The sequence below is a fragment of the Cavia porcellus genome, unplaced genomic scaffold (genome assembly GCF_034190915.1).
Source record: "Cavia porcellus strain 051 isolate PalLab524CR breed Dunkin Hartley unplaced genomic scaffold, mCavPor4.1 scaffold_24, whole genome shotgun sequence".
NCBI classification, from domain to species: domain Eukaryota; kingdom Metazoa; phylum Chordata; class Mammalia; order Rodentia; family Caviidae; genus Cavia; species Cavia porcellus.
Genome location: NW_026947507.1, coordinates 32,189,063 through 32,202,149, shown reverse-complemented (window position 1 = coordinate 32,202,149; position 13,087 = coordinate 32,189,063). Strand labels below are relative to the sequence as shown.

The window sequence follows — 13,087 nt, the reverse complement described above, 5'->3', positions numbered from 1 at the left end:
TCTAGGTTTGATAGTGCTGTTTCTATGTGACACTCCTTATACTTCTGAGGATTTTACGAATAATTCACTGTTTCCCAGAGTTGGGAGACTGAGGATTCACAAAGTACCTATGTGTTTTCCTTTATGACAAAATGTGGAAGGAAGTAAATAAATATAATTGATGAAAAAGAAACAGATAAAAAGACTTCCTTGCAGAAGACACTTTACCCCATAATATCTTCAAAGAAAAATGTTGATGCACATTATATTAGCTAGAAATATTTTAATATGCTTTTTAGAACATAAACTTTCTAGTGAATTTCATATTTGTAGTTATCATTATTTCACACATAAGTCACATCAATCTGTGAGCCAAAAATATAGATATAAGTGTTCCTACATTTATAAGAACAGTATATAAAGAAAGGTAGCTATAAAAAGGACCTTGGGAAAAAGTATTAGCTGTGTCATTCTTTTACCACTTAAAAATATGGTGTTAGATATGGCTGTAAGCATTGTCTTAAGAACAGTTAAATTATTGTGTCTCATTCTTTGTTGTATTTGAATCCTAAATTATACAAGTGGTACTTTCTAAAAGTTAGACATTAAATTTAGACTGGCCAAGTTTAGTGGAAGCAAGAGTCTCACTATACTCTTTACTCAACTGCCATATAAATTGGCCGTGGGGATCAAAAAATAATCCAATATTGGCAAGTTGCTAGCATGAGTCGTTATGGTTCACAATATAACCACTCCATCATTAGAACACGTCAAGGATGATTAAATTTGCAAAGTGTTGTGGTTATATTCCTTTAAAAAGTCCTTTAGCTTATATTCTGCTACTTTTTATGGGTGAAATGGTATTAAGATGAAAGGGTGAAAGGGGTGCAATAAATCATCAGTTAATTAATTAATTAATTAATTAATCGTCAGTTAATTATTGGTGATCTGAATGCCCAGTGTACAACTGCTTTCCTTCCTTTAATCATACTTCATGGATAATTGAAATTTTTTTCTTACTGTTTATTTTTCTGAAATTCTGTATTGTTTCTACCCTTTTTATCTGTTTTTTTTCTTTAAATAAAAAAACAAGTGTGTAGGACTGATAGCCATATTACTAAGTTCTTGTTGGATCATTGAGCATAACTGTTTGCAGTGTCATTGTTTGAATATCACTTTGTATGCTTTAATTTTGTAACTTGAGCAACTTCTAAGATGATGGTATGTAACTTATTGACTGGTGATTTCTTACTGTTTATTTTTTTGAAATTCTGTATTGTTTCTACCCTTTTTATCTGTTTTTTCTTTAAATAAAAAAGAAATTTTTATGATAAAATGTTTAATTAACTACAGTATATTGAAGATTATTTCTGCTGATTTATCTAAATAGTATAGATTAGATCACCATATTTAGGCACAAGTTTTTTCTCTAATGAAATACCAAATATTGTTTTCAGTACTTCATCTATTTCTTCATCCTTCAGCATTTTAAACTCTACAAGATCTGTGTTTTCCTTATAATTGAATCTCGTGTAGGTGAAAGTCCAGCCCACTAAACAGTGAAACCCTTCTGGTGTCTGCAGAGAACACAGTGATTTGGTTTTAAACACTGATGTTGGTGATGTCTGAAGGTATGCATTTATAGACTCGAAATCTTCAATTGTTCGAGGTTCAAGAGTAAAGGAATAAATTTTCCGATGTTTCTTCATTTCTAGAATGTCGGAGTCAAGAAATTGTGGGTTTGAAATATGTTGTTCCCTTCTGATGTGGTCCAGGTACCAGGTTCCGTTTTCTTCTGTCAGTCGGAAAATGGCAGGCACCTGAGGCTGATCCTTCCCAGAAATTAATTCCAGAGGCTCCCAGAACTGGTAGGAGCGACCAAACCCAGCATCAACAATGTAGTTTCTGTCACTGATGGTCACCAGTACTAGCAAGTGAACCATGTTACTGCTATAATTGCCCACTGAAGAGATGTGAACATAGCCTCCCAACATTGTGGTCTTAAATCCCATGGTGGACAGAGCCCAGTATAGAATATGATTGACCTGGAGACACCACCCACCCCGGTTCTTTCTCACAATTAGATCAAAAAGAGCCTTTAAGTCCAACTCCATGGATTCTCCGCAATGCATGCTAAGATTCTCAACAGGAATAGCTCGGAAGTGGTGTTGAAAAACATCAGTTAATGTTTCCAGGTCCAATTTGTTTCTAGAGTTCTTATAACCAATTCTTTTGAAATATTCTTCAATATCCATGGTCTCCTGAGGCAAGGAAATCAAATCAAAAAAGAAATATTACTGAATATGCTATTGGATTTTCACCAGTAGACTAATTACAGCTGGAATGCATTTTAGGTGAGTAAGTACAAACTGTTTATAAATCTCATTAATAAAATATGTGAACTGATTTATAGTTCACATATTCATTAACAATTCATTAAGTGTCACATATTCATTAAATATTCTCAGTGACCCTGGTACAAATTTATAACAAACATAATTTCTTTCATTTTCCAGGACTAGACATTGTAAATCCAGGTTGTACTGAGACCAATGATAACTAGCTTAGATATGGATTTCTTGGTGATTAAAAAAAGCATATTCCAATTGATTTTCATTAAAGTAAGCTTCTTAACCACTTCTTTATATAAACAAGTTAACCATTCAATAGAGTAGATCATATTTATGGCAACTGACTCAGTGAATTTAACAATTAGGCAAAACTTATATAAATTTCTCCATTAAAAAATTCACATGTATTCACTCATTCATTTGTTTATTCATTCAACAATTAGTACACTGGGCTTGTGTGTATTTGTTAGTAGATCATATGCTTAACAGATGTAGATATGAAGGTCTCAGTCCAAATCCCAGCACCAATAAAAAGAGTCAGTAAAACTTTAAGGATATAAAATAATGTGTTGTAAGAATACACTCCCTATGTTTACAGCAATCCCATTAAGCTAGCATTCTTTCTGTTCCTTATATTCAGGAGGACATTCTCATACTTGCACAAGCTTTAAATCTCTAGTTTTCAGGCTCATAAAGAATGAATTGATGTGACCAACCTTCCCCAGTGCCCTCCTGGTTCCTAACCAAGAATCTGCACAGGGTATGTATGGGGAAAAAAGCAGTGATCTGGAGGATTAGGTGCTTTATGCATGCTGCGAGATTTGTTGCTTGTGCCATTAATTCCTATCTTTCTTTTTGAATTCTATAATATGTTTTTAAATTTTTGTTCTTTTCTCTGGAACCTTCAACAGTCAATCCCAGTATTTTTTACTCTGGTGCTTTAGCACCTTTTGTTTTTAAAATGAAAATTTTGAGTTGGAATTTGATAATTTCAGGTCCTTTGAAATGAAATTAATATTTGTTAGGAACCTCAACATTAGCAACATGTAGGTAAATAATGGTATTCTGCAAATAAATTGAAAAATTTTGTATTCCTGAAATGTGATACAACAAGAAGGCACTTGAAAAGTACCTTCCGGGGAAAGAGTTGACTGAAAACAGTATTTGCTTTCCACATGGGTCAGTAGCATCTCTGTGCAGGGCCACAGCATCATTTCAGTTTGATGCCCCACAGAGGAGGTTTACAGAAAGCGGAGTGCGCATGCTCAGGGAGCGCATTGAGAATCCAGAGGAAGGCATTTTGTACCTGTTCTGGTAAGCTGAGTATCAGTTGTTTGTCAGTATTCACTCAGAAGTCTTGGAACATTTCTTCTTCTGGCATAGATTCTAAAAATGACAGGGAAGATAGTTTCAAAACAATATATGATATCTTTCTCAAAAATGAAAGGATAGTTTTATAGATGACTACTTATGAAGAATATGCAATCAGCAGGAACAGACAGAGTTGACAAAATGGTGAAACAACCAAGTTTCCCTGGCAAGGATGGGGAGGTAATGGAAGCAGCCCTGAAGGGTGTAAGACTGGGGGTTCTGGGAGCCCCACAAGGTTTCACAGAAGCAGCCACCCAGATGATTATTAAGGTAACAGGAAGGTGGACTGAAGCATGTTCCATGTCCCTGATTACCACCAATACATGCAGTACAGACAGCAAAGAGCAGTATGTACTGGTAACACAAGGATTCATTTAGATGGCAAAACAACTACAGGGACAGAACAAGGAAGAAGTGGTTTTAAAGAAGGAAAATCATACATGAATATGATGACAAAACACATGAACATAATACGATGCTGTGATTAGAAAAAAAGATGTAACGTGAAAAACTTCCATGCCAAAAAACACAACCATGCAAGAAGAAAAAAATTAATAGAAAGGAGTTCTTCTTAGGAACACAGCAAGATAGAGCATGTAAAATGAACTCGTTAACAAAAAAACTAAAGAAATAATCTAGTGTATGAAAAGAAAGATTTGAGAACATAGAAAATGAATTGAACACAGAGGTAATGCATAATTAATGAATGATAGCTGTATAGATGCTATATAATATCACAATAATTTTCAGAAAGTAATTACATTCATAATTAAAATTTTAAGAAAAGATAAAGCCATTCCAAAAGCTAACTAAAAGCTAATAGAAATGGGGAGAAGACTGTCTTCCTTTTTCAGAATATTGAGACATAATACACAAGGCCCAAAATTCCAGGAAGAAAAGTTCATAGTGGGTCAGAGTTTGTAAATGTTTTGATCAAGTCAGCTGGCTCCAACACAGGGCAGCATGGCAGAGAGCTCTGGCAGAGGAGAGAGAGCCAGTGGCATGGGAATTGGAAGCAGACAGGGGACAAGAGAGTGAGAAACAGAGAGAGAGAAAGAGAGAGAGAGAGAGACAGAGAGAGAGACACAGAGAGAGAGAGAGAGAGACAGAGACAGAGACAAAGAGACAGAGATCAATGGAGGAAGAATGGAGATAGACTTGTCAGGCCAGAGTCTAGTGAACCACTTTTTCCAACATGGCTTCATCTCCCATCACACTTAGCTATAACCTCATCAGTGGACTAATTCTCTGCTGAACAGTAGACACCTATGATCCAGTCACTTCTCCACAAAGCTTTAGGAGGACATCTAGGGAAAACAATCACAAAGAAAATCCACTTGGAGCTTCTGGGAGGAAAATTCAAAAGTATAATACAAACTAGTCAAAAGACATTTTATACATACACAATACAAACAAACATTTATTTTTTTCTGAAATAAAACAGAAGGAAAAAATGAAAAAAGACAAGATGATTCTGGACAGTTTGAGTGTACATACTTGACACTCAGATGTATTCTTGTTAAATTTGTGAAATTTAAAAAAGAATTATTGAAACATATGAATTATGGAAGCATTTACTCCATAATGAAGATAATATCAGGGAGACAAGAGAATATTCTACAAAATTTCTAAAATGAGGTAAATGAGCTATGTCTACAAAGTACTGAAGGAAAGTCAGATCTTCCATTATTATTATGTTAGGATTACTTGAATCAAAATGGAGACACAATACAAAGCCAGTCTCAAACATGAAGAACTTGAGAAATACAAAAGCCATAAGCCATTATCATGAAGTGTTTGCACTTTAGTGGCCAGTGGGGGGGAAAAAAATCAAAGGGAAAACTGGAAATAAGCTACAATGAAGAATTTCTGTGAGCGCTGGATGATGATTACGTAGGCTATTGAAAAAGGTAGTTTACTCTGAAAAACCAGAAATAAGTGAAAATTAAATTTGAAGTCCAAAAAGGAGCAGAATGAGAATATCTGAATCAGTATGGTCAGTGCTGGAACTGTTAAAAGACAAACTTGGGAACATTCAAGTTCTAAAGAACTTACTGGGGCAGACTGCAGTTCATGAGTCAGACAGCACCAGATCCCAACCAATTTGATGCTAGAGATGGGAGGAGGAGGGTGGACAAGAGAAGGACAAGGGAGAAGAAGGCAGAAAGAGACTTTTGTAAGACACTCATGGAAATCAACAGACAATACGTACTCAGTAGAGTGGAAGTTCTTAGTTAGAACTTAGTTGGTGGCTCCAGAATGGAAAACTCTCAAATATCCTGTGAGTGTTTAGTTTTGTAACACAAGTATTGGAAAAGTTCGGCCCAATGGTTAACCAACTAAAATATTTTTACAGAACATATGTGTGTTAAATTATTGAAATATAAAGCAGAATCATATAGGTATAATCAAAGAGAGAAATAGAACCAAGAAGGAACTAAACAGTACAGTTCCTATCTAAAGTAATTTAAGAAAAGAAGTTAAATACACTGCGACTGATGTGGAGCCCTTATGACCTCCTCTCCATCACAGTGTGAAAAGCAAATGGGAGAAAATGTGTTTAGCAGATGTAGAAAGGGTCCCTGGTCCACTGGGTCAAGGAGGCTTAAGGCCTGAAGTAAGTGTGGGGATAATGCTCTCTGTTGAGATGTCTCGATCCTCTGTATTTATCTTACCATTCCCTGTTTCCCTGGCCTGGCCTGTATCTTGTCCTGAAGGCTCTGCCCATGAGGTTCTCCTTGGAGGACCTAGGGCTCCTGAACTGTCCTTGTCCCCTTTTGCTGAACTCCGGATGTGCAGAGATTGATACCCCTTCAGAACAGCACTGGGACACCAGCTTGTTGGTGCCAGTTCCTTAGGAATAAATGGCTGCCTTGCCTTCAGTCTGAACTAAGTGGGGTATTTTTTTTTCCAGTAATTGGTTTTGAACCCAGGTTCTCACATAGCCTACAGAATTGCTTTATCACTGAGTTACAGCCTGCGCCCTTTTTACTTTTTAGAGATAAGGTCACTCTGAGGTGTTTGGGCTGAGTTCCCACTTGCGATCCTCTCACCTCAGCCTCCCCAGCAGCTGGAGTTAGAAGAGCTTACTACTGTGCTGAGCTGGACCAACCTGGAGTCCCTAATTAACACGCAGGCACAGCTAAATTCCTCCCATTTCCCTAGGTCACTGGTACACTGATCATTGTCCCAGTGTCTGAACACCTCAGTATTCACTTGGGGAGCAGGAAGCTGTCACTCACAAAATGAAGCAACTTCAGAGGCCTTGCCACTCTGTAAATATTTGACTCACTTCTGCATATCTGATGAGTGCTATTTTATCTCATGGTCAAAATGCAGTGTTACATGAACTGATCTGATTCATCCCTGAATGATACAACACTTTCATTGCAAGACACTGTTAAAGAGTCTTGATGTCTAGAACTCTTTGTTCAATACTCAATTCTAGCATCTGTCAGGTGCAACAGTGGTTTTCAGGTTTTTGGCTAAAAGAAGAAAAAGAACTCTTGATTTTTCCAAAATGGAATTATGAGCAGGACCCAAGTACAAAGGAATTAAAAGGAGACTGATCCAGAGGGACACCTTCCATAAGATGTTGCTGTCATGTTTTAAGTCTACAAGCAGCTTTCATGGTAGGTAGGTCTTGAGATGGAATCCTCTACACCTACTGCATGGACTTCTGTCATTTCTGAGCAGAAACTCGAAGAAGTGGTGAGTCACTTTTGCCTCCATGTATGTTTTTTCCACTTCCTTCTATATTTTCTTTGTTCTTTTGTGAAGTTCTCAGCCACGACAGTATACCTAGCAAGCCCTCAGAGAATCTGGATGGAAACGCTGCAGCTTTTCTGGAACTCTCTTTGCCATATAGAAAGAGCACTAGTCAATTGTCCTCAGTGTACAGAACACTTGCTTTTCTACTGTGACTCCTAACAGTTGGGTAAGTGTTGTGTGCTATTAGCAGCAAGATCAAACAGCCAGATTAAAAAGGAAATCTTAGCTGAGGCCAGGAAGACTACACTAAGTAGGTCTCTGGGTAGGAAGTAGCTAGAAGATGAAACAGTTAAAAAGTTTCTTCTGAGGGACAGGATGTAGTCAGCAGCCTTGGATTTAAAACAGTTAAAGGAGGAGCCTTGATACGGAAAGTATGAGAAAGAAACCACCAAGTGTACTGTAGCTGTGGGCATCCTGCCAGAGCACAGAGCAGAGTCCAGAGCAGCACTTACCAGGCTCCTAGGCCTGCAGTTCTTTCCTTGTTGCCGTGGAGCCTTACAATTCGTGCTCTGGGTGTTGCCTTCTTACCAGACCTAATGTAAATATGGCCATGTATTTGGTTATCACAGCTCCTGGAGACCCTCCCTAGTAAGTCTCCTAACAATGTGGCAAAACTTCCCTTAGGAACTCTTCTAGTCATTTTTGATAAAACTAATCCAATTTGTTGGACATTTGAGATTATTTGGAAGTTTCTATCAGGCTGCTTTAGGAGCAGTGGGAATAGTTACGAACTTGGATACACTCCACCGGGGTCAGAGAAAAGAGGGTATTGCTAAAGGTATACAAGAGGAAAATCTAGTTCAGGAATGTGCCTTAAACACAGCAATTTTTAAAAGTGCATATTTTTCCTGTCTCACAACAAGTCTTCAAGGTAAACACCATTATTTGTTCTTATTTTACTGATGCAGGAACAGAGTTCGAGAGAATTTGAATGTCTTGTTTAAATTTTCACAGCTAGAAAGTGGAATAGCAAACCAAGCCAGTTTGATAAGGCACTCCAACACTATCTGCTGTAGTCACTATTACACTGCAAAACAGTTACAGTGTTAGATACCACGGAGATGCAAACTCAGTTTTCTAAACAACTTGTTTTCTAAACAAATTTCACCGTTTGAACTTCAGGGATGGAATAGAATCTAGTTTCCTAGACAGCCCTCTGAGATCAGATTTCTGCAGTGACAAAGTACAAAGCAAACGCAGGAAGGAGTTCCACTTACCCCATGCTATGGCACTGCCACCAGGAAAGGCTGAGGGCTGTTCTGTTTGTTCCAAGGTCTGCAGAAAAGCAGCCCTTGGCTTTCCAGAGTGCCCGTCCCAGGGGAGGTACTTGGCACGAATCAGCCCATGAGATAGGCTGCCCTTGTGCCTAACTGAAGTTGGGAGATAAATGTTCTTTTTGTCTGCTCAGTTGGGATTGCTTATACAACAGTAATTCTTGATGTTGTTCATCGTTTTTATGATACCCTTGTCTCTAGGTTACTTACCAAGAAGGCAGGCTTTGCTGATTCTCAAACCATCATTCATTTATCTTTTCTTCCTTCCAAAGCATCTTACATCTACCTGTCCTTAGAATGGATCCTCTCATCAGTACTTTCCAAGTATTACATAGGTATGTAAATATTTACGTTGCAAAATAACCTATTCGCTACACATCCCAGGCCTGACTTTTCTCTTTATATTATAGTTACAGTCAGAAGATAAGAGGGAGAATAATATTGAAATAAGTATAGTATAAACTATAGCTGTCATACTAGAATCCAGAAGCTGAAAGTAGAGTTTTGGTCAAGCAAAGATTCAGATTCAGAAGCACAAGTCATGGTCTAGGTTGTGGTATCCTATGTGTATCAATATTACATCAAGGAAGAAGCAGGCATGTGACAATGGGACCAGGAAAGAAAGAGAAAAATAAAAAGACAGGGTAGAGACCGCCTGTTGGCTTGTGTTGCTAATGTGGCATGGGATATTTCCACGCCTCTAGTTCTGCTGTCTATCGTATGTGCCTTCGCTGTGGTCCTAGTACGTCACTGGTGTTCCCATGGGTCTCTGGGCCCCGAGTCCTGCCAGCCTCCTGAGGCAGGGAGGGGCGGATCTCAGACTTCTCTCACTAGCCCACAGACCCAGGCCAATCGAAGAAGTGGGGAGCTGAACTCACATTCCTGTCTCCAGCTGAGGTGTCCCAGGTCAATCAGAAAGAGGGAAATAAAGCAAGATGTAGGAGAATTTTGATTAAATGCTGACCTAGAAATTATTACTGAAATTATTTAGTCATGTATATATATATATATATATATATATATATATATATATAGATGTAATATTACCTGTGTATTTGTATGTATGTGTGTTGCTAGAAATCACACGCAGGGCCTCATCCTTGCAAGGAAACTGTACCACTGAACTGCATGCCCAGACCTGTGTGGGGGATTTTTGCTCTAGCTCTCCTCCTGCATATTAGTATTAAATTTGTTTTTGTCTTGACAAGTCACAGATTTATCCAATAATTAACCCAGCATTCGCAGAAACTGAACTTATATATATATATAAAGAACATCAGTTTTCTTACAATTTTAAGCAAAATGTGGAAAAAAACAAATGACTAGAACAGGGAGAGAAGACACAGTATGAAAAGGCTGCCTTGCAGAAGCTACCTAACTCATAGTAAAACAAAATTGTTTCTCATTGTATTAGCCAATAATGCTTTAATATACTTCACAGACAACAAATATTTCCAGATGACTATTTTATAATTCATAATGTTTACTATTTTTAGATATGAATAAATTAGTTCTGAAAGCTTCAATTTCTAAATATCAGTGTTCCCATAGCTGAAAACTAGTTTAGAAAGTGCTGTGGCATTATGTGTACCCTAAGAAAGCATGTGGATCAAGAGATGGCTAGACAGGGGAAAGAGTAAAACAAATGGGGATAAAAAAAAGAATTAATAAGAGTTATGCACATGTACCAACTTCACATAAAGGATATAAGCATTAGGTACTACACACAAGTATTAGAAAAATAAAATTTAAAAGAAAAGAATTCTAAAAAATTACTGGTGTGTCACTCTCTTTGCACCTAGCTACAACTTGCCATTAGATTGTCTTGTCTTGAAGACTGTTAGTCTATTTGGAACTCATATCTCATTATTCCTTTATGCATTTGAATCTTAAATTGAATCAGATTGTATTTTCTAAAAATTTCAGATTGAATATATGCTGGTTGAATTTCCAGGAAGTGTTTGTCTCACTGTTCTCTTGACTAAATTTCATAAATTATCTGTGAATTCAGCAATAAAGCAGGTTGGAGGGTTTTCCAGCACAAATTAATGGGGTTCCAAAGGTAACAATGTTATCAATGAAACACTTTAGATGGTAGCTTAGAAAAAAATGTGTGGTTATATTTCTTTAAAAAGTCACTTAACAGGAGAATGTCAAAATAAATAAATCGAATAGCAAAATAAAATACAGAAAATAATAGACAGGGAGATAAATATTTTGCAAATGGGAAATACAGTATAAAATCGAGAAATAGAAGAGAATGGGAGAAAGGGTCATAGACAGAATTAAAGTGTGTCACTTACACATACCACAATGAATGTATTCATTATGTACTGCAAACATGTACTAATCAAAAGTAATTTAATTATGTGTGCTGACAGTTTTATGGATGAAATACTATGATGTCTATATATTTGGAAATATAGAGAATAGATAGATCATGAGTTTATTACTGAAATAATGAAGCTGGATGAAATGTATACAAAAGATTATTATTTTATCATCTGTACTTTTGCATGTCCTTAAAATTTTTTATAATACCATGACTATTACACATTTTGGGTTTCATTGCTCCCACGGTTCTTATTACTTTTTTGGAAGAGAGTAAAACCAAATGTGACATAACAGAACAGAATCGGTCAAGTCAAAAGGGTGAACGTAATAGATAATGTAAAAACATAATACAAGGTGATCAACAATGGTTACCATAATGCCTCCCGCTATCTCTAATAGAATTGCCTATATCGTTAGTTATAATACAATTGAACAAAACAGTAAAGAATAAAACCGACAAAACCAAAACATTGGAGACATTGTAGGTCTTCAAAAGTAGATAAAAGTCAACGAGAATGGGAGTTATAATGAATCTTATTATCTTCACAGCTGATGCCTAAACTTTCGAACCTGATACTATCCAGCACAACAGAATAGGGGAACATCAGTTAAAAACCAGATGGTGAGAGTAATACAGGGCTTTAAATCGAGGTAATGGAAAGTCAAAGTGGGTTACTATAATATATCCTGCTTTTTTTTTCCCTTTAATTAACTGCATGTATATTTAAGTGTATAAGATAGAAAATGATATCACAGAGTTTTATTGGATCATTGAACAAAACTGTTTGCAGTATTGTTGATGGAATGTCCACTTTACAAGCTTTAATTTTGTGACTTGAACAATTATTTCTAAGATGACAATATGTAATCCATTAACTAGTGATTTCCTACTGTTCATTTTTTTCTGTAAATCTGTATAACTTGTACCCTTTCTCTGCTTTTTTTTCCTTTTCTCCTTAAATAAAATTAATAAAAAAATGTATAATAAAGATTAGATAGCTTTAGTGATAACAAAAAGCAATTTTCTGCTTATCTTAAAAATGATAAAAGATTGAACACGGTGTTTGGGACAAGCGTTTTCTACAATGCAATACCTAGTACAAGCTTTGGTACTTCTGCTTCTGCCTCATTGAAAGTCAGACTCTACCAGGTTTATGTTGTCCTTGTAACTGAATTTCCCACAGGCGAGGATCCAGCCCACTAACTAGTCAACAGCAACATACGCTGCATCAATAATGTAGTTCCTGCCACCAATTACCACTTGTACTACAGGGTGAACCATCTTACTGGTTACTGCAGCAAGCTGCATTTGCTTGCAGGAATGATGTAAACATATCATCCCAACACTGATCTCAAAATCCATTGTGGTCAAAGCCTAGTGCAAGTTGATTGACAACACTCAACCCAGTTTTACCTCACAATGTGATTAAAAATGACCTGTGAATTCATCTCTATGGAATCTCCACAATGCATTTTAAAGTTCTCAAAAGGATCTTTTCAGATCTGTTAATTACTGTTGCCAGAAGAATGTTGACAAAAGAATGTCAATTACTGTTTTCAAGTCCAATTTTTTCCTAGTTCATTCTTTCAAACTATACTTCAATGCCCATTATTCCTTAAAGCAGGGAAACAAAAAAAGTATAAAAACTGTCACAGTTACTCTTTTCTTGTTATTGAGACAAGACACACAAGTCCCCAAATTAATGGAGGAAAGTTTATTTAGCTCAGTTTGTAGCGATTTCGGGCCATAATCCACTGGCTACAATGCAAGTTCCCATGTCAGAAGAGAAACAATTTATGATGGCAGATGACAAAAAAAGCAAAAACAGAGGAAGAGCAAGTCTCTTTTCCTCCTTTATATTGTATGCAAGTTATCCACCCTAAGGTGTGTGTAGCACATACACCCCCAATCCCAGGACTAGACAATGAACCGCTCACTAACTCTAGATTCGGCCACCTCCAATATGTCCAGTCCCATGATCACATGAAGCTTTGGGTACGAGCATC

General features: G+C 36.8%; 1 protein-coding gene across 2 annotated transcripts; it reads right to left on the bottom strand.

The window, feature by feature from the left end:
- Window positions 1–242: 242 nt before the first annotated feature.
- LOC100724343 (arylamine N-acetyltransferase 2-like) lies at window positions 243–8,784 on the bottom strand. 2 transcript variants are annotated; one of them, XM_013143217.2, is made up of 4 exons: window positions 8,690–8,783; window positions 7,925–8,005; window positions 3,637–3,716; window positions 243–2,240 (listed from the first exon to the last, which is right to left on the bottom strand). In XM_013143217.2, exon 4 carries the CDS (start codon window positions 2,232–2,234, stop codon window positions 1,362–1,364), a length of 873 nt encoding a protein of 290 aa, XP_012998671.1. In that variant the 5' UTR covers window positions 2,235–2,240; window positions 3,637–3,716; window positions 7,925–8,005; window positions 8,690–8,783; the 3' UTR covers window positions 243–1,361. The 2 variants fall into 2 exon arrangements, with proteins under 2 accessions (XP_012998671.1, XP_003479384.1); XM_003479336.4 differs by lacking the exon at window positions 7,925–8,005 and having other exon boundaries at window positions 8,690–8,784.
- Window positions 8,785–13,087: the final 4,303 nt, after the last annotated feature.